This window comes from Heptranchias perlo, chromosome 21 (assembly GCF_035084215.1).
Source record: "Heptranchias perlo isolate sHepPer1 chromosome 21, sHepPer1.hap1, whole genome shotgun sequence".
In the NCBI taxonomy this organism is placed as follows: Eukaryota; Metazoa; Chordata; class Chondrichthyes; order Hexanchiformes; family Hexanchidae; genus Heptranchias; species Heptranchias perlo.
The window spans coordinates 53,335,778-53,356,465 of record NC_090345.1 but is presented as its reverse complement, the minus strand read 5'-3'; the positions used below and the strand labels follow the sequence as shown (position 1 = coordinate 53,356,465).

General features: G+C 50.1%; 1 protein-coding gene across 1 annotated transcript in view; it reads left to right on the top strand.

Moving 5' to 3' along the window:
* LOC137340258 (inorganic pyrophosphatase-like) overlaps positions 1-20,688 on the top strand; it is a gene marked incomplete at its 5' end in the record, with an annotated part of 62,974 nt that overhangs the window by 22,659 nt on the left and 19,627 nt on the right. The window contains 5 exons of the mRNA XM_068002676.1: positions 4,977-5,063; positions 6,840-6,966; positions 8,781-8,908; positions 11,421-11,506; positions 17,039-17,108. Of these exons, the coding sequence (XP_067858777.1) occupies positions 4,977-5,063; positions 6,840-6,966; positions 8,781-8,908; positions 11,421-11,506; positions 17,039-17,108 (498 nt within the window). The remainder of the gene's footprint in view (positions 1-4,976; positions 5,064-6,839; positions 6,967-8,780; positions 8,909-11,420; positions 11,507-17,038; positions 17,109-20,688) is intronic.

The following is a 20,688-nucleotide window of genomic DNA, read 5'->3' as shown; positions in this document are numbered from 1 at the left end:
GGGAATACTGTGGATGGGGGGGGTTAGATGGGAATACTGTGGATAGAGGGGGTTAGATGGGAATACTGTGGATGGGGGGGTTAGATGGGAATACTGTGGATGGGGGGGTTAGATGGGAATACTGTGGATGGGGGGGTCGATGGGCAGATGGGAATACTGTGGATGGGGGGGGTTAGATGGGAATACTGTGGATGGGGGGGGTTAGATGGGAATACTGTGGATGGGGGGGGTTAGATGGGAATACTGTGGATAGAGGGGGTTAGATGGGAATACTGTGGATGGGGGGGTTAGATGGGAATACTGTGGATGGGGGGGTTAGATGGGAATACTGTGGATGGGGGGGGTTAGATGGGAATACTGTGGATGGGGGGGGTTAGATGGGAATACTGTGGATGGGGGGGGTTAGATGGGAATACTGTGGATAGAGGGGGTTAGATGGGAATACTGTGGATGGGGGGGTTAGATGGGAATACTGTGGATGGGGGGGGGGTTAGATGGGAATACTGTGGATGGGGGGGGGGTTAGATGGGAATACTGTGGATGGGGGGGGTTAGATGGGAATACTGTGGATGGGGGGGTTAGATGGGAATACTGTGGATGGGGGGGGTTAGATGGGAATACTGTGGATAGAGGGGGTTAGATGGGAATACTGTGGATGGGGGGGTTAGATGGGAATACTGTGGATGGGGGGGGGTTAGATGGGAATACTGTGGATAGAGGGGGTTAGATGGGAATACTGTGGATGGGGGGGTTAGATGGGAATACTGTGGATGGGGGGGGTTAGATGGGAATACTGTGGATGGGGGGGGGTTAGATGGGAATACTGTGGATAGAGGGGGTTAGATGGGAATACTGTGGATGGGGGGGGTTAGATGGGAATACTGTGGATGGGTGGGTTAGATGGGAATACTGTGGATGGGGGGGTTAGATGGGAATACTGTGGATAGAGGGGGTTAGATGGGAATACTGTGGATGGGGGGGTTAGATGGGAATACTGTGGATGGGGGGGGTTAGATGGGAATACTGTGGATAGAGGGGGTTAGATGGGAATACTGTGGATGGGGGGGTTAGATGGGAATACTGTGGATGGGGGGGGTTAGATGGGAATACTGTGGATGGGGGGGTTAGATGGGAATACTGTGGATGGGGGGGGTTAGATGGGAATACTGTGGATAGAGGGGGTTAGATGGGAATACTGTGGATGGGGGGGTTAGATGGGAATACTGTGGATGGGGGGGGTTAGATGGGAATACTGTGGATGGGGGGGGTTAGATGGGAATACTGTGGATGGGGGGGGTTAGATGGGAATACTGTGGATGGGGGGGTTAGATGGGAATACTGTGGATGGGGGGGTTAGATGGGAATACTGTGGATGGGGGGGTTAGATGGGAATACTGTGGATGGGGGGGGTTAGATGGGAATACTGTGGATGGGGGGGTTAGATGGGAATACTGTGGATGGGGGGGGTTAGATGGGAATACTGTGGATGGGGGGGTTAGATGGGAATACTGTGGATGGGGGGGTTAGATGGGAATACTGTGGATGGGGGGGGTTAGATGGGAATACTGTGGATAGGGGGGGGTTAGATGGGAATACTGTGGATGGGGGGGTTAGATGGGAATACTGTGGATGGGGGGGGTTAGATGGGAATACTGTGGATAGGGGGGGTTAGATGGGAATACTGTGGATGGGGGGGGTTAGATGGGAATACTGTGGATAGGGGGGGTTAGATGGGAATACTGTGGATAGGGGGGGTTAGATGGGAATACTGTGGATGGGGGGGTTAGATGGGAATACTGTGGATAGGGGGGGGGTTAGATGGGAATACTGTGGATGGGGGGGTTAGATGGGAATACTGTGGATAGAGGGGGTTAGATGGGAATACTGTGGATGGAGGGGGTTAGATGGGAATACTGTGGATGGGGGGGTTAGATGGGAATACTGTGGATAGGGGGGGGTTAGATGGGAATACTGTGGATGGGGGGGTTAGATGGGAATACTGTGGATAGAGGGGGTTAGATGGGAATACTGTGGATAGAGGGGGTTAGATGGGAATACTGTGGATAGAGGGGGTTAGATGGGAATACTGTGGATGGGGGGGTTAGATGGGAATACTGTGGATGGGGGGGTTAGATGGGAATACTGTGGATAGAGGGGGTTAGATGGGAATACTGTGGATGGGGGGGGTTAGATGGGAATACTGTGGATGGGGGGGGTTAGATGGGAATACTGTGGATAGGGGGGGGTTAGATGGGAATACTGTGGATGGGGGGGTTAGATGGGAATACTGTGGATAGAGGGGGTTAGATGGGAATACTGTGGATAGAGGGGGTTAGATGGGAATACTGTGGATGGGGGGGTTAGATGGGAATACTGTGGATAGAGGGGGTTAGATGGGAATACTGTGGATGGGGGGGTTAGATGGGAATACTGTGGATGGGGGGGTTAGATGGGAATACTGTGGATGGGGGGGTTAGATGGGAATACTGTGGATGGGGGGGGTTAGATGGGAATACTGTGGATGGGGGGGTTCGATGGGAATACTGTGGATGGGGGGGTTAGATGGGAATACTGTGGATGGGGGGGTTAGATGGGAATACTGTGGATGGGGGGGTTAGATGGGAATACTGTGGATAGAGGGGGTTAGATGGGAATACTGTGGATGGGGGGGTTAGATGGGAATACTGTGGATGGGGGGGGTTAGATGGGAATACTGTGGATGGGGGGGGTTAGATGGGAATACTGTGGATAGAGGGGGTTAGATGGGAATACTGTGGATAGAGGGGGTTAGATGGGAATACTGTGGATAGAGGGGGTTAGATGGGAATACTGTGGATGGGGGGGTTAGATGGGAATACTGTGGATAGAGGGGGTTAGATGGGAATACTGTGGATAGAGGGGGTTAGATGGGAATACTGTGGATGGGGGGGTTAGATGGGAATACTGTGGATGGGGGGGTTAGATGGGAATACTGTGGATGGGGGGGTTAGATGGGAATACTGTGGATGGGGGGGGTTAGATGGGAATACTGTGGATGGGGGGGGTCGATGGGCAGATGGGAATACTGTGGATGGGGGGGTTAGATGGGAATACTGTGGATGGGGGGGTTAGATGGGAATACTGTGGATGGGGGGGTTAGATGGGAATACTGTGGATGGGGGGGGTTAGATGGGAATACTGTGGATGGGGGGGGTCGATGGGCAGATGGGAATACTGTGGATGGGGGGGTTAGATGGGAATACTGTGGATGGGGGGGTTAGATGGGAATACTGTGGATGGGGGGGTTAGATGGGAATACTGTGGATGGGGGGTTAGATGGACTGATGGGAATGCTGTGGATGGGGGGGGTTAGATGGGAATACTGTGGATGGGGGGGTTAGATGGGAATACTGTGGATGGGGGGGTTAGATGGGAATACTGTGGATAGAGGGGGTTAGATGGGAATACTGTGGATAGAGGGGGTTAGATGGGAATACTGTGGATGGGGGGGTTAGATGGGAATACTGTGGATAGAGGGGGTTAGATGGGAATACTGTGGATAGAGGGGGTTAGATGGGAATACTGTGGATGGGGGGGTTAGATGGGAATACTGTGGATGGGGGGGTTAGATGGGAATACTGTGGATGGGGGGGTTAGATGGGAATACTGTGGATGGGGGGGGTTAGATGGGAATACTGTGGATGGGGGGGTTAGATGGGAATACTGTGGATGGGGGGGTTAGATGGGAATACTGTGGATGGGGGGGTTAGATGGGAATACTGTGGATGGGGGGGTTAGATGGGAATACTGTGGATGGGGGGGGTTAGATGGGAATACTGTGGATGGGGGGGTTAGATGGGAATACTGTGGATAGAGGGGGTTAGATGGGAATACTGTGGATGGGGGGGTTAGATGGGAATACTGTGGATGGGGGGGGTTAGATGGGAATACTGTGGATGGGGGGGTTAGATGGGAATACTGTGGATGGGGGGGTTAGATGGGAATACTGTGGATGGGGGGGTTAGATGGGAATACTGTGGATGGGGGGGGGGGTTAGATGGGAATACTGTGGATGGGGGGGTTAGATGGGAATACTGTGGATGGGGGGGGTTAGATGGGAATACTGTGGATGGGGGGGTTAGATGGGAATACTGTGGATGGGGGGGGTTAGATGGGAATACTGTGGATGGGGGGGTTAGATGGGAATACTGTGGATAGAGGGGGTTAGATGGGAATACTGTGGATGGGGGGGTTAGATGGGAATACTGTGGATGGGGGGGTTAGATGGGAATACTGTGGATGGGGGGGTTAGATGGGAATACTGTGGATGGGGGGGGGGTTAGATGGGAATACTGTGGATGGGGGGGTTAGATGGGAATACTGTGGATGGGGGGGTTAGATGGGAATACTGTGGATGGGGGGGTTAGATGGGAATACTGTGGATGGGGGGGTTAGATGGGAATACTGTGGATGGGGGGGTTAGATGGGAATACTGTGGATGGGGGGGTTAGATGGGAATACTGTGGATGGGGGGGGTTAGATGGGAATACTGTGGATGGGGGGGTTAGATGGGAATACTGTGGATGGGGGGGTTAGATGGGAATACTGTGGATGGGGGGGTTAGATGGGAATACTGTGGATGGGGGGGGGGTTAGATGGGAATACTGTGGATGGGGGGGGGGTTAGATGGGAATACTGTGGATGGGGGGGTTAGATGGGAATACTGTGGATGGGGGGGTTAGATGGGAATACTGTGGATGGGGGGGTTAGATGGGAATACTGTGGATGGGGGGGTTAGATGGGAATACTGTGGATAGGGGGGTTAGATGGGAATACTGTGGATAGAGGGGGTTAGATGGGAATACTGTGGATGGGGGGGTTAGATGGGAATACTGTGGATGGGGGGGTTAGATGGGAATACTGTGGATAGGGGGGTTAGATGGGCTGATGGTCTCCTGCCTGAAACAGTGTGTGTGACTGTCGTCTTGTTTTAATAGACTTGGGAAGACCCTGCTCACACAGATGAATCGACTGGATGTAGTGGAGACAATGATCCTATTGATGTGTGTGAAATCGGAACCAAGGTACGGCCGAGATGTACACACTCGTTCACCGCTTCTGCCTTTAAGCTGAGCCAGTGACTTCGCCGTTGGTTAAAATCTGTCATTTTGCCACTGAAGTGCATTGTTTATAATTTTTTCTGTTCTTGCTCTTTCCCCTGAAGGTGCTGGCTTGGGAGCTGGGGGTTGAGTTCCCAAAGTGTTAATGCCATTCTTTAAAGGTCAACCCATTTGGTGTGCGTCCGGCTGTTTGACCATGGGTAGCATCACAGTGGAGCCTTATCCTGTTCTTTGCTCATGCCCACGCTTTAGGGCAGAAATATTTGGATAGCAGTCAGAGGCAGGAGCCCTATTGGTTTATTTGAATTAGTCCAAGGGCACTGGGGCCAGTTGTAGCAGCTGAATAGGTGGCCTGTCTGTTGGAGCAGTCTCAGCACAGACAGGCACTGTCTGGTTCACTCGCTAGTGGGCAGTGTATTCAGCCACCATTAGCCAAGGAGTGTGAGCAGCAGGGCACAATCTCCCTCCTATTCCTTGGTCTCTATGGAGAGTCTGTGGAACTCAATGTGATGTAGCACACATTTCAACATCTGTCCCTGAAATCAGTCAGTCTTTAGGCCCAATTTTAACCCAGCCTGCCCGGCGGGATTGGGGCAGGCGGGCGCTTAAAATAGTGCTTGGGCACTGCCCGCTGCACTCCCGCCACCATTTGAAGTGCTGGGTTTGTGGCAGTGTCGGGGGTTCACCCACCACAGACATTCTTTAAAGTCGGGATCCAAATACATCATTCGGTCCCCAATCACGGCATTGGCACCCAGTGAAACCGCTGGATCGGGGATGGCATTGCTGCTCCCGGTCCCACAGTTCCTGCAACGCCACTCAACCTCTCCGGCCCACAATGAGTACAATTGAAACTGTGGAGTTTCATTCTTGCACATGGTAAATTGTTCTTAGAGATTTTTTAAAAATTTATGTTTTAAATTTTTTACATTTTTTCCTTTGTTTCTTTTTTCACTCTCTCTTGATCCAATCTTTCTTTCCCTCTCTTTATTTCTCTTTCTGCACCTGATTTGCCCCTAATTCACCGTTTCCTTCCCCATCATTCCTGTTTCTTTCTCGTTGGTTAAGGAGTTAGACTGTTGGTCACGCCCCCCGCCGCGGCCCGCCCCCCACTGTCCTGATTTCAGCTTGAACTTCCAGCAACTTGCGGTGCAAAAAGTTTTCGAGGTGAAGGCAGAGGGGAAATGTCTAACTAATGGGGCTCACTGCGAGATACCCCAGTCAGCAAGGTCAGGGCCTGAGTGTTTTGTTGAGAATGAAAATAAATACAGTTGATCATCTAGAGTGTTATTTATTATCTCTATATTCTCCCTAAGTTTCAGGAGAAGTTCCTTATCTTATGAGTAAATAGGGATCCTGATCCCAGTCCCAGGATAAGGATGATCAAATTGTGGGCTTGCACCAGGCATCTCGTGTTAGAATTCCTTCTCCAATATCCACCCAGCTCCTTGTCCCTCCTTGCTTAAAGGGATGCTGATGTGGGGCATCTCTGAAAGTGAAAGGAATGTAGCTCATTTGAGAACGATATCATTTGCCATCAAGCCCCCACTGACCAATAATATTTCACTTCGAAGTTTATTTGGAGAACATGATTTCTCTCTTTTTGAAGTTTTTTGTATAACCAGATTATGTATCTTCCAAGAACTCCTTGTGAAGTTTTGTTGACTGCAATGTCGCAGATACTTGGAGGTGACAAAGAATGGTTTTAAAACTGAATGGTTGTCTCATTTCTTTGCTCAGGTGTGTTCAAGAGGAGAAGTTATCCAGGTAAAGATTCTGGGTATTCTAGCTTTGATCGATGAAGGTGAGACTGACTGGAAAATTATTGCAATCAACGTTGAGGATCCTGAGGCAAATAACTTTAAAAGTAAGTATATGGAGACTGGTGTCTGATGAACTCATATGAAGATGTTTGGTTCAGTTATGATATACTTCATGCATTCCGAAGGGCCTGGGGTACAGTTCCACCATCAACCTCTGACACCTTGTCCTATTGATCGTCATTCATGTGTGAGCTCACGCAGGGAATGTCGGCAAGATTTTCACTACAGAGGGCATCACAGCCCAATATAACGCGGGTCCTGATCTGCCGCAACATGTGTGTTCTACCAGCTGGGTGTCTATAAGGATCGCCACACCCACTGGTGTGGGAGCCCCCCGGCGTGTACCGGGGGGAGCCCCCGGCGTCCCTCCAGTGTGTACCGGGGGGGAGCCCCCCGGCGATACAATTCTTAATGATCAGTTAAATTTTCTGTCTGATTGTGGAACCGATTTCTGCAGGCCTGGACTTGCCTGTTCTGGTATTGGCAAGTTTGAAAAGACTGTATTGTCTTGGTGTCCAGGTTACTTGTGTAGATCTCACACATGGTGACACTACTCTCGTCCTCCTTCAGTTTAACTTTGCACCTCTCACCACTGATGCTTTTAACATCCCCCCTCAAACAAAACAAACAGAAGGCAGCTGAACTGGTCATTTAATTCACTGCTGCCTGTGAGACCTTGTGGTTTGCAGATTGATTGATTGGTGCATTTGTTTCTAAAAAGCAATGCATTAGCTGGGGAGTGTTCTGGGACATCCCAAGGATGTGATTGTTTCTAGAAATGCAAGTTCCTTCTTCTTCACCTAGAAATGACTGTGTACAATATTATGTTTCACATATTTGTATGATGTCACTTGTACATTTGAACAATGAGAGACAAGAAAAGGCCGTCTGATCCATCCAGCCTGTCCCACACAACTGTCATACCTTGTACATCACAATATACACACTGCCCTCCCCACCTGAAAAAACAGATTAAAAACCCAGGCCAATTTGGGCGCTGAAAATCTAGGAAGTTCCCCTCCGATCCCCTTAGGCGATTAAAACTAGTCCAGGTGATCACTCTGGCCCTGATTAACGTTACCTCTTGTACCAGATGATCACTGCCACAGCCAGAAACAGGCCCTGCTCTCACTTGAAGGAATTCAGCGAATCAGTTTTCACTGCACAAGCCAGCACCCTGTTCCACAGGTCCACTATTGTCTGGGAAAAGAATGAGTCCAGTGGCGGCACTCCTCCGCACCCTTTCCAAAGCCTCAATATCACCCACCATGTGAGATCATCAAAACGGGACACAGCATCCTAACTGAGATTAACCAATGCCTTTACACGGACAAATAGTTTACTTTGTCTTGTAGTCAGTTGTCCTGTAAATACACCCTAGCGTCCTATTTGCTCTTGCTACAGCTTCACGGCCATTGGTTAATGAACCTTTAGAAATCTATGCACTGGAACACCCAGATCGATCTTTCACCACCTGCTTTATCTCTTTTCCCTGAAGAGTGTTTGGATGTTCAGCATCTGACCTGCCCACATGCAGAACACTGCACTTTCCAAAGTTAAACATAATTTATCTGTCACTAGCCCAATCCCAGCACGCATCGATCTGCCTGTGGCAGTCGAGCATTCTCTACAGTCAGAACTTTTGCACATTTCTTAGTATCATTGCAAACTTGTAGATCGTTCCCCCAAAACCTACATCCAGATCATCAATAAAAATAGTAAAAAGCGATGGTCTGTTTTACAGGAGACGTTTATCCATTTATTTGAATGTTAAGACACTTGACGTATTTGGGTGGTGATCAAATGAAGCCTAAAAATCCACCCAACTCGAATATTTTGGATTTTTCTCTTGAATTAGATATTGATGATGTGAGACGGCTGAAGCCAGGGTATCTGGAGGCCTCCGTTGACTGGTTCAGACGATACAAGGTCCCCGATGGAAAACCTGAAAACCAGTTCGCATTCAACAGTGAATTCAAGGATAAGGTATCATGGCCCTTACACATTGCACTCAGTCTTAGAAGTTCCTTTTCACTGAGTCCTGAATGAGTGCACAGTTTCCTAAAGGGTTCCAACGCTGACATAGCAAATTATTTTGCAGTGACAACTTGGATTTGTGCAGTGCCTTCAACATAATAAAATGTCCCAGGCTGCTCTCAAAGGAAAGACACGAACCCTGCATGAGGGGGAGAGGGAGCGAGTTTGGGAGAGAGGGTTTTGGGTTTTTAAAAACCACCAACATCATCCCGCTCCTCAAAAAGCACACCCTTAACTGTTCCGTTCTTGGAAACAACAGCTCAATCTTTCTTTCCTCTCAAGTCACAAGAACGTAAGAAATAGGAGCAGGAGGAGGCCATTCGGCCCCTCGAGCCTGCTCCGCCATTCAATCAGATCATGGCTGATCTTCGACCTCAACTCCACTTTCTCGCCCGATCCCCATATCCCTTGATTCCCCTAGAGTCCAAAAATCTATCGATCTCAGCCTTGAATATATTCAGTGACTGAGCACCCACAGCCCTCTGGGGCAGAGAATTCCAAAGATTCACAACCGTGAAGAAATTCCTCCTCATCTCAGTCCTAAATGTCCGACCCCTTATCCTGAGACTATGCCCCCTAGTTCTAGACTCTTGAGCCAGGGGAAACAACCTCTCAGCATCTACCGTCAAGCCCCTTTGGCATCTTATGTTTCAATGAGATCACCTCTTCTAAACTCGAGAGTACAGGCCCATTCTACTCAATCTAAAGCCCTTGGACAGTTGTTTCCCAAATTCGTGCCCATCTTTCCCACAACTCCGTGTTTGAACATCTTGAATCTGCCCCTGCCTCAGCACTGACTTTCTGTGACGCACTATTCCTTCTTGACCTGTCTGCAGCCCTTGAAACGGCCGACCACATCATCCTCCTCCAACGCCTCTCTTCCATTTTCCAGCACAATGGAACTCTCCTCATTTTCTTCCACTCTTACAATCCAGTCAGTCAAACAGTCTCCAGCAATAGTTTCCCTTCTTGCCCCTAGACCATTGCCTCTGGAATCCCCACGGATCTATCCTTGGCCTCTCCTCCTCTTCATCTACTTGCTTGTCTGACAACCAGTCCTGGATGAGCTGCAATTTCCTCTGGTTAAACATTGGGAAGACCGAAGCCATTGTCTTTGGCCCCCGCCACAAACTCCATTCCCCGGCCACTGACTCCATCCCTCTCCCTGGCTGAACCAGACCGTTCGCAACCCTGGCGTCCTATTTGTCCTGGCATTGAGTTTCACGCCCCATATCCCAAAGACCGCCTGCTATCACTTCTGAAAGAATCGCTGTCTGCGCCCCTGCCTCAGCTCATCTGTTGCTGAAACCCTCATCCATGCCTTTGTTAACTCCAGACTCCACTATTCCAATGCTCTCCTGACTGGCCTCCCATCCTCCGTAAACTTCAGCTCATCCAAAACTCTGCTGCCCCGTCTCATGTTCCGCTCGTCCATCAGCGGTGACCTAAACCTTAGGCAGCCTCGCCCCTCCCATCCTCGAAGCACCTCAAGCTCCACAACATCCCCCTCCCTCACACCTGAACTGCCTGTTTCTCTGTTCTGGCCTCTTGTGCACCCACCCCCTCCCTTTGACCTGCCATTGCCATTTAGCACCTCATGTTCTGGAATCCCCTCCACCTCCCTCACCTCCTCCTTTAAGATCCTTCCGAAAACGCAACCCTTGAACCAACCTCTTGGTCACCTCTCCTAATATCTCCTGTGGCGGAGTGACAGTTTTGTTCTGATTTTGGTTGGAACGTTGTTCTACATCGCAGGCAGTACAGGTTTAGATGGACCGAAAGTTCAGGGAAGAGATGGACATACAGCTGAGGGGTGAGACTTGGGCTACTCTCGCCCGCCGCCCCTTGCTCTCGCCCGCCGCCCCTTGCTCTCGCCCGCCGCCCCTTGCTCTCGCCCGCCGCCCCTTGCTCTCGCCCGCCGCCCCTTGCTCTCGCCCGCCGCCCCTTGCTCTCGCCCGCCGCCCCTTTTACCTTGTCTTTCTTTCGTTCTTGGTCGTATGTTGCCTGATGTGCTTCGCCCTTCCCTTGTGTGTATGGCGAATAAGCAAGAAGTTGTCCCAGCTCATTTAAAGCTGATTGTTGGGGCTGAGGATTATGCTGCTTGTTGCCCATGTTTGTTCCTACTTGGTGCTTTAGGGAGCTGGCCCCAGTCAATAAAATGCTCTTGCTGCTGGTCAGGCTTGATAATCTTGTGCTTGTTATTTAGGTAATTTGTGTTGCTGAAGGTTAATGCCCTGCTTTATCTGTTGTTTTCATATTGTAAAGTGATCGCCTCACCTTTGACGATGGGTGCCATTCCCTTAGATTCCAGTGTTAACCCCTGGGGATTTTCTGCTATTGGAGAATACTTTTCTTTCCAGTTTTCTATTCTTCATCTTCCTGGAGGGTGTTCTTAATTAGAATTGAACTGACTTTTCAGTCAGGTTTGTTGAAGTGTAATAACGAGATTCTCTGTTTTCAGGACTTTGCAATTCGTGTGATTCAAAGCACGCACGCTTTTTGGAAAGCTCTGGTGACAAAGAAATCCTCAGCGGGAGAAATTAACTGGTAGGTGTGAGAATGGCAGGACGGCCTGTTTGTGAAGAAGAAAACGTGAAGTTTGACATAAAAGAAAAATAGTTGCATTTACTTGGCTTGTCTTGAAATGTCTCAAAGCAACTTGGCAATGAATTCCTGTTTGGAACATAATATGTTGACAAATATCGATAGAGGTTGTACACCAGTGAGGAATGTTTGTGGAATGTGGTACTGGAGGCACGTCCTCTGATCACGGTGGATAGGATCGTATCAAGCCATGTATCGCACAATATTATTCTGTTGGTAAAGTGCATCTGTGTGTAACTTACTGTGTCTGTTTAAGACTACAAGATGTAAGAGGTGGATTTAGATGAACATGCTCTACATCCACAGGAGGGGGACCAGTGTTCCCCCAGCTCACCCCACTTTAAGGGAACTGGGTGACCCCAGGGTGGGAGGACTTGATCGAGGCAGAGTCTGGTAGATCACGGGGAAAATCACAAGCAATACTGGGGGTGGAGTTAGAAAAGACACGTCACTGTAGGGAATTCTAATCCTGCTGGCCTTTTCTGGAACGGTGACTAGTGGTTCCAAATGGCTTGCTACCTCCCAGGAGCCAGGGTAAGGGACGAGAGGTGGAGACGGTGGGGTAAGCAGCCTGAAGTCATGCTTCACATCAAGACCAATGACGTTGAAGGAATGGCTTCACCTGAACTAAACTGGTTCCATTGTCCTGGCAGTAAACGGGGGAGGGGGGAGGGCGGAGGGCGGGGAACGGAGAGGGGAGAGGGGAGAGGGGGGGCGGAGAGGGGAGAGGGGGGGCAGAGAGGGGAGACGGGGAACGGCGGAGAGGGGAGAGGGGGGCGGAGAGGGGAGACGGGGAACGGCGGAGAGGGGAGAGGGGGGGCGGAGAGGGGAGGGGGAGGGCGGAGAACGGCGGAGAGGGGGGCGGGGGGCGGAGAGGGGAGAGGGGAGATGGGGAACGGCGGAGAGGGGAGAGGGGGGCGGAGAGGGTAGACGGGGAACGGCGGAGAGGGGAGAGGGGGGCGGGGAACGGCGGAGCGGGAAAAATCTTGGAGCACACGGAGGGAGAGGCTGCAAAGTACATGGCGGGGGGAGAGTGGGACTTTAGGAGTATCTGAGGGGACTGGATTGTTAAGGGAGGAGAGGAGGGCAGTAAACTCAGAGGAGAGAGAGCACGATGAGTTGAGATGGAGGTTGAAATCACCGAGGATGAGAAGTTTGTTGCAGAGGCTGAGGGAGGAAAGCAGTGAAGATATCTCGGTGAGAAGCTTGGGCGGGCGGTGGAGAACGAGAATTTTAAAGGAGAGGCGAGAGGGGTGGAACAAGGTGTGATGCTCAAAGGAGGAGAAGGGCCAGAGGAGCAGGGGGACAGACCACGGTGTGACTTGGTGATAAGGGGCACTCCACCACCGTGGCAGTCTGGGCAGGACAAATGTTGGACGATTTCGCCAGGCTGGGAGACTTCATTAAGGGGGAAGGAGTCATCACCCATCAGCCAGGTTTCCGTCAGGGCCATGATGTCGATGCAATCATCCACAATAAGCTCATGGGTGGCAAGGGCCTTGTTCACCAGTGAAGGGACATTCTGGAGGGAGATGTGGAGAGGGGAGGTGATAACTGATCCACTGGCAGAGTCCACAGGGTCAGCGCTGGGAAGGATGAATGGGATGGGAAGGTGTCTGGTGAGATTAGCCCCCAGTGAGCATGCTGGGAGAGAGTAGGATGGGGCTGTTGGGGTTGCTGCTCGTAAGGAAGCAGCGACGAGAGCCTTGATGGTCCCTTGGGAGGATGCCGAGAGAGGCACAGAGGGAAGCTGTAGGCTTATGGAAGAAGGAGTCAAGCCTGGGACAGTGGCAGGAGAGTAGGAAGGTCGAGGAGTGCTGAAGAGTTGGAGTGGGGGTTTGGGGGGGGGACAGGATACCCGAGAGGGGAGAAATGAAAGGAGGCATGACAATTTACAAATCTGATTGAATTCTTTGAGGAAGTGACAAGGAGGATTGATGAGGGGAGTGCAGTCGATGTTGTCTACATGGATTTTAGTAAGGCATTTGACAAGGTCCCACATGGCAGACTGGTCAGAAAGGTAAAAGCCCATGGGATACAGGGAAATGTGGTGAATTGGATCCAAAATTGGCTCAGTAATAGGAAACACAGGGTAAAAGTCGATGGATGTCTTTGCGAATGGAAATCTGTTTCCAGTGGTGTGCCACAGGGCTCAGTGTTGGGTCCCTTGCTGTTTGTGGTATATATTAATGATTTGGACTTGAATGTAGGAGGCATGATTGGCAAATTTGCAGACGACACAAAAATTGGCCGTGTAGTTGATAGTGAAGAGGATAGCTGTAGACTCCAAGAAGATATCAATGGGTTGGTGGAGTGGGCGGAAAAGTGGCAAATGGAGTTCAACCCGGAGAAGTGTGAGGTAATGCACTCAGGGAGGGCAAACAGTAAAAGGGAATACGCAGTAAATGGGAATATATTGAGAGGGGTCGAGGAAGTGAGAGACCTTGGAGTGCATGTGCACAGGTCCCTGAAGGTGGCAGTACAGTTCGATAAGGTTGTGAAGAAGGCATTCGGAATGCTCTCCGTTATTAGCCGAGGTATAGAATACAAAAGCAGGGATGGAATGATGGAACTGTATAAAACGCTGGTAAGGCCACAGCTGGACTATTGTGCGCAGTTCTGGTCACCACATTACAGGAAGGACGTAATTGCTCTGGAGAGAGTGCAGAGAAGGGCTTGAAAATTACAGCTACGAGGAGAGATTGGATAGGCTGGGGTTGTTTTCCTTGGAGCAGAGGAGGCTGAGGGGAGACTTGATTGAGGCGCCCAGATAGAGTAGACAGGAAGTACCTGTTTCCCCTAGCAGAGAGTTCAAGAATAGAGGACATAGATTTAAGATGATTGGTGGAAGGATTAGAAGGGACATGAGGAAAAACTTTTTTACCCAGAGGGTGGTGGGTGTATGGAATTCGCTGCCCGAATTGATGGTAGAGGCAGGGACCCTCAACTCTTTTAAAAAGTACCTGGACCTGCACCTAAAGTGCTGTAAGCTGCAGGGCTACGGACCGGGTGCTGGAAGGTGGGGTTAGAATGGGTACCTGATTGTTCTTCGAGCCGGTGCAGACACGATGGGCCGAATGGCCCCCTTCTGTGCTGTATCTTTTCTATGGTTCTATGGACAGGAGAGAGGAGCCGAGGAGGGGTAAAGAGATGAGAAGAAAAAGTAGAATAGAAATGACTGGCTTGGGTCCAGAGCAGCAGCCATAACATGCCTGCGAACGGACACACACACCAACAAGGGAACTGGATTGGTACTTGAATGAAAAAAATGTGCAGGGCTACGGGGATAGGGCAGCGCAGTGGGACTAGCTGGATTGCTCTCGCAGAGAACTGGCATGGGCTCGATGGGCCGAATGGCCTCCTTCTGTGCTATAACCTTTCTAAGATTCTATACATAGGTGCGGTTACATAGCATAGGATAGGATAGATATGTCCTGGTAATAAATGGAAAATAGATAGACAATAGGAGGGAGGCCAAAGTTAGTCCGAGGTCCCATGGTGGGATAACATTGACGAAGATAGGATGGCGTCAGCTTGGAGCATCGACGAACTGACGTCCAGGTTTGGAGACAGGTGTGGAGGGCGAGTGAGTCCAGGAGCTATTTGAAGCCAAACCTTTGTTCAAGTTCCCTCCTGCCTTAGTAATCTCTCCCATCTCCCCTCATACCCTTTCTGAGCTCATCCTGACCATGAGACCCATCTCCTGCACCTTTGACCTCATTTCCACTAAAGTGCTGACCACCCAACTCCCCTTCCTGGTCCTCATGCTAGCTGGCTTTGTAAATGGTTTGCTCTCCTTGGATGTTCTTATTGCTTTCAAAACTGCCATCATCACCCCCCTCCTCAAAAATCCCACCCTTTATCCTTCTATCCTCACAAACTACTGCCCCATCTCCAACCTCCTTTTATTCTCCAAAGGCCTTGAACGTTTTGTCACCTCCCAAATCCGTGCCCATCTTTCCCACAACTCCATGTTTGAACCTCTCCAATCAGGTTTCCATCCCACCCACAGCACTGAAACGGCTCTGATCAAAGTCACAAATGACATCCTCTGTTACTGTGAGCTTGGTTCTCTATCCCTCCTCATCGTTCTTGACCTGCAGCCGTTAACACAGTTGACCACACCATTGTCCAGCTTAGTGGGATTGCCCTCACAATTCCATTCTAACCATCTGACCCTATCCAGAGCATTTCGAGTACTGACTTGTCTTTCTGCCTCCACACCGGTAACTAGAGTCCCCAATGATCTGTCCATGGCCCCCTCCTCTTCCGCATCTACATGCTGCCCCTTCGACACATGGAGCCAGGTTCCACATCAACACTCAGCTCTACCTCACCACCGCCTTGCTTGCCCCCTCCACTGCCTCTGTCGTCAGACTGCTTGTCCAAAATCCAATCCTGGATGATCTGCAATTTCCTCCAAATTGAAGCCATTGTCTTCAGCCCCCGCCACAAACTCCGTTCCCCAGCCACCGACTCCATCCCTCTCCCTGGTCACTGTCTGAGGCTGAACCAGACCGTTCACAACCTCTGAGTCCTATTTGACCCAGAGATGAGCTTCCAACCACATATCCACTCCTTCACCAAGACCGCCCACTTCCACCTCCGTATCATCGCCTGTCTCCGCCCCTGCCTCAGCTCATCTGCTGCTAAAACACTCATCTATGCCTTCGTTACCTCTGGTCTCAATTATTCCAATGCTCTCCTGGCCGACTTCCCATCTTCTGCCCTCCGTAAACTTCAGCTCATCTGAAACTCTGCTGTCCGTATCCTAACTCACACCAAGTCCTGTTCTCCCATCACCCTTTTGCTCGCTGAGCTATGTTTGCTCCCGGTCCGGGAACATCTCCAATCTAGAATGCTGATCCTCGTGTTCAAATCCCTCCATAGCCTTGCCCCTCCCTATCTTTCTAACCTCCTCCAGCCCTACCACCCCCTCCCTCGAACTCTCCGTTCCTTTGACTCTGGCCTCTTCTGCATCCCCCCTCACTTCGCCCCACCATTGGCCCTTGTGTCTTTAGCTGCCTCGGCCCCATTCTCTGAATTCCCTCCTTACGTCCCTCTGCCTCTCCACATCTCTCTCCTTGGAGACCCTCCTGAAAACTCACTACTTTGACCAGCTTTTAGTCACTTCTTTGTTGTCGTGACAGAGTATGATTCCGCCTCTGTGAAGCACCTTGGGACTTTTGTTGTGTAAGTGTACCTTGTTGCTGTTAAGAAATTATAATGTCAGATGATGCGATGATTCGATATAATAGAAAAAGTTGTCAGTGAGATTTCTGCGAGATTATAGCTGGCTACAGTGATAACATTTGAACCAATCGGGGGCATTCATGGAAAAACTGCTGCGCCAGAGGCAAGATCTCGAGTTCCAGTGAACGAACCCTAATCCAGAGGATTGAAAACTCACTGCTTTCACCTTCGATCATTCTAGACTTCAGTTTTGCTGAAACTAGGTTTTGTTTTTCTCCTCAGTACAAACACTACGGTGTCTGATAGTCCGTTCCGGTGCTCGAAGGCCGATGCTGAAGCTCTTGTGGAAGCAGTAAGTGTGCTGATCACAGAATGATATTGCTGTGGGCTGTTGGGGTATATAGCTGATGGGCACCCTGCTCCCTCCTTGGAATCGCCCACTCCTGTGCTGTTTCTAGTTTGTTTCTTAGTCTGATTTCCAATTTGAAATGTCCTGTGTGTCTGTGTGTATCTATCTCCCTCCCTCCCTCCCTCTCCCTCCCTCCCTCTCCCTCCCTCCCTCTCCCTCCCTCCTCTCCCTCCCTCCCTCTCCCTCCCTCCCTCTCCCTCCCTCCCTCTCCCTCCCTCCCTCTCCCTCCCTCCCTCCCTCTCCCTCCCCCTCTCTTCCCCCCCTCCCCCTCTCTCCCCCTCTCTCTATATCTAATCACTTATCTTATTTCTGTTTGTGGGACTTCACAGCACACATTTCCCTGGGCCACGATGGAGAGCAGCTGCTCATTGCTGGGTAGTGATGGAGAGCAGCTGCTCATTGCTGGGTAGTGATGAAGTTGGCTGGTCAATCCTGTTTATTTTTTTTAAAATATACTTTATTCATAAAATTTGCAGCAATACATACAATACATTTGTCACATCACATTCCAAACGTACACAATACAGATTATACAATTTGCAGGTTACATCAAGTACAGTTCAATGAACACATTGGACATAATTACAGTTCATGACACTCTAGGGTGTCTCATTGCAATACGCTCAATAAACATTATTGATTACAGATTCATTACAGGTACATTACATCAGTTTGAATTTTACATTCTGCCCGAGGGGGTTTTTCCCTGATTGCAGCCCCTCGGTTTACAATGGCGGGAAGGCTCTAAACGGTTGCCTTTCTCCACAGGGCCTTTGCGGCGGCCGCACCCATCCTCAGTGCGTCCCTCAGCACGTAGTCCTGGACCTTGGAATGTGCCAGTCTGCAACACTCGGTTGAGGACAGCTCCTTGCACTGGAAGACCAGCAAGTTTTGGGCAGACCAAAGGGCGTCTTTCACCGAGCTGATGGTCTTCCAGCAGCAGCTGATGTCCGTCTCAGTGTGCGTCCCCGGGAACAGCCCGTAGAGCACAGAGTCCTGTGTTACGGAACTGCTCGGGACGAACCTGGACAGATACCACTGCATCTCTCTCCAGACCTTCTTTGCAAAGGCACATTCCAGAAGGAGATGGGTGACGGTCTCATCTCCACCGCAGCCTCCTCTGGGACAGCGCGCGGTGGCACTGAGAGTCCGGGAGTACATGAAGGATCTGACGGGAAGGGCCCTTCTCAGCACCAGCCAAGCTAGGTCTCGGTGCTTGTTTGAAAGTTCTGGCGATGAGGCGTTCTGCCAAATGACATTGACAGTCTGCTCGGGGAACCAACCGACAGGATCCACCATCTCCTTTTCCCGCAGGGTCTCGAGGACGTTACGTGCCGACCACTTACTGATCGCCTTGCGGACAAAGGTTTTTTTTTGCATAAACTTTTCGACGAAGGACAGGTGGGGCGGAACGGCCCGACTGGACGCAGCGTTCCGTGGCAGCGTGCCAGGCCCTGTATTTATTGTGCAGCTGCACGTTAACAACGGAAGGCTGCTGTGAGAGTGAGGATTTGAGATAGTGGGCAATTTTACTGATCACTGGCTGTATTTCAGCTCCAGTGTCTGGTTCATGAGTATTTCACCATAATGTTGGCCAATAGCGATTGCTGTCTAGCCACAGATGGGACTCCAGTGACACTGTTTTAGCCACATGCATTCATTTTAGTGGAAAACCCCTTACACACAGTCTAGGTAAATGTACTTCATGTGTATATTTACAGAACCATCTACCCCCATTCAGCACAAAACTTTGCAGTCTTTCTCTTTCACTAAAAGTTTGAAATTCTGACATGAATTTATCAGGCACGTCACATCTTAATGCACATCTAGGTTTTTGTCCAGCAGTTGCGAGCTGTACTTGGACTTCATCAGTGATTCTTGAGAATGTTGACTCTCACAACGAGACTCGCCAGACCTGACCCTGGACTCCACCCAGAACGTGATTGGACACTGGTCATTCTTTGCCATGACATGGCCTGTTGGAGCTGCTCATTATTGGTTGGGTTGCTTCTTCTGCCGGCCTGTTTGAGCTGACCACGATGACAGCTCCCCTCTCCATACAATGTTGTGGTGTGTCCATGGTGCTGCAGCCTAGCCTGTTCACCCATCTTACTCACCGTTTTAGTGGATATCCAATAAGCAGAAACCAAGGAGGCAAAGTGCACACAACTAAAGAAAAAGAAACACTCGCAAACTTTGCCTTTCACTGGACCATTTTACCTTCAAATGCACAAATAGGTTAAAATACACGACCAGACATCGAGCGAATATGAGTATTGAGATCATACGCCTGACGGCAGGGTCGGTTACTGATTTTTTAAAATTTACTAATCAAAAATGCAATTAATCGCATCTGGATTGCCAATTAGCCACCTGTATTGGACAACATTGCTTTAGCAGACTGGAAGCTGTCAATGGGAGGTTATATAGGGCTGTGTATCTACACTGGGCCAATTGTCCCCTTATGTCATAGAACCATAGAAAAGATACAGCACAGAAGGGGGACATTCAGCCCATCGTGTCTGCGCCGGCCCAAAGAACAACCAGGTGCCCATTCTGATCCCACCTTCCAGCACCCGGTCCATAGCCCTGCAGCTTACAGCACTTTAGGTGCAGGTCCAGGTACTTTTTAAGAGTTGAGGGTCTCTGCCTCTACCACCAATTCAGGCAGCGAATTCCATACACCCACCACCCTCTGGGTAAAAAAGTTTTTCCTCATGTCCCTTCTAATCCTTCCACCAATCAGCTTAAATCTATGTCCTCTAGTTCTTGAACTCTCCGCTAGGGGAAACAGGTACTTCCTGTCTACTCTATCTGGGCCCCTCATAATTTTGTACACCTCAATCAAGTCTCCCCTCAGCTTCCTCTGCTCCAAGGAAAACAACCCCAGCCTATCCAATCTCTCCTCGTAGCTGCAATTTTCAAGCCCTGGCAACATTCTTGTAAATCTTCTCTGCACTCTCTCCAGAGCAATTATGTCCTTCCTGTAATGTGGTGACCAGAACTGCGCACAATACTCCAGCTGTGGCCTTACCAACGTTTTATACAGTTCCATCATTACATCCCTGCTTTTGTATTCTATACCTCGGCTAATAACGGAGAGCATTCCGTATGCCTTCTTCACAACTTTATCTACCTGTACTGCCACCTTCAGGGACCTGTGCACATGCACTCCAAGGTCTCTCACTTCCTCTACCCCTCAATATATTCCCGTTTACTGCGTATTCCCTTTTACTGTTTGCCCTCTCTAAATGCATTACCTCACACTTCTCCAGGTTGAACTCCATTTGCCACTTTTCTGCCCACTCCACCAACCCATTGATATCTTCTTGGAGTCTACAGCTATCCTCTTCACCATCAAGTACACGGCCAATTTTTGTGTCGTCTGTAAATTTGCCAATCATGCCCCCTACATTCAAGTCCATATCATTAATATATACCACAAACAGCAAGGGACCCAACACTGAGCCCTGTGGCACACCACCGGAAACAGATTTCCATTCACAAAGGCATCCATCGACTT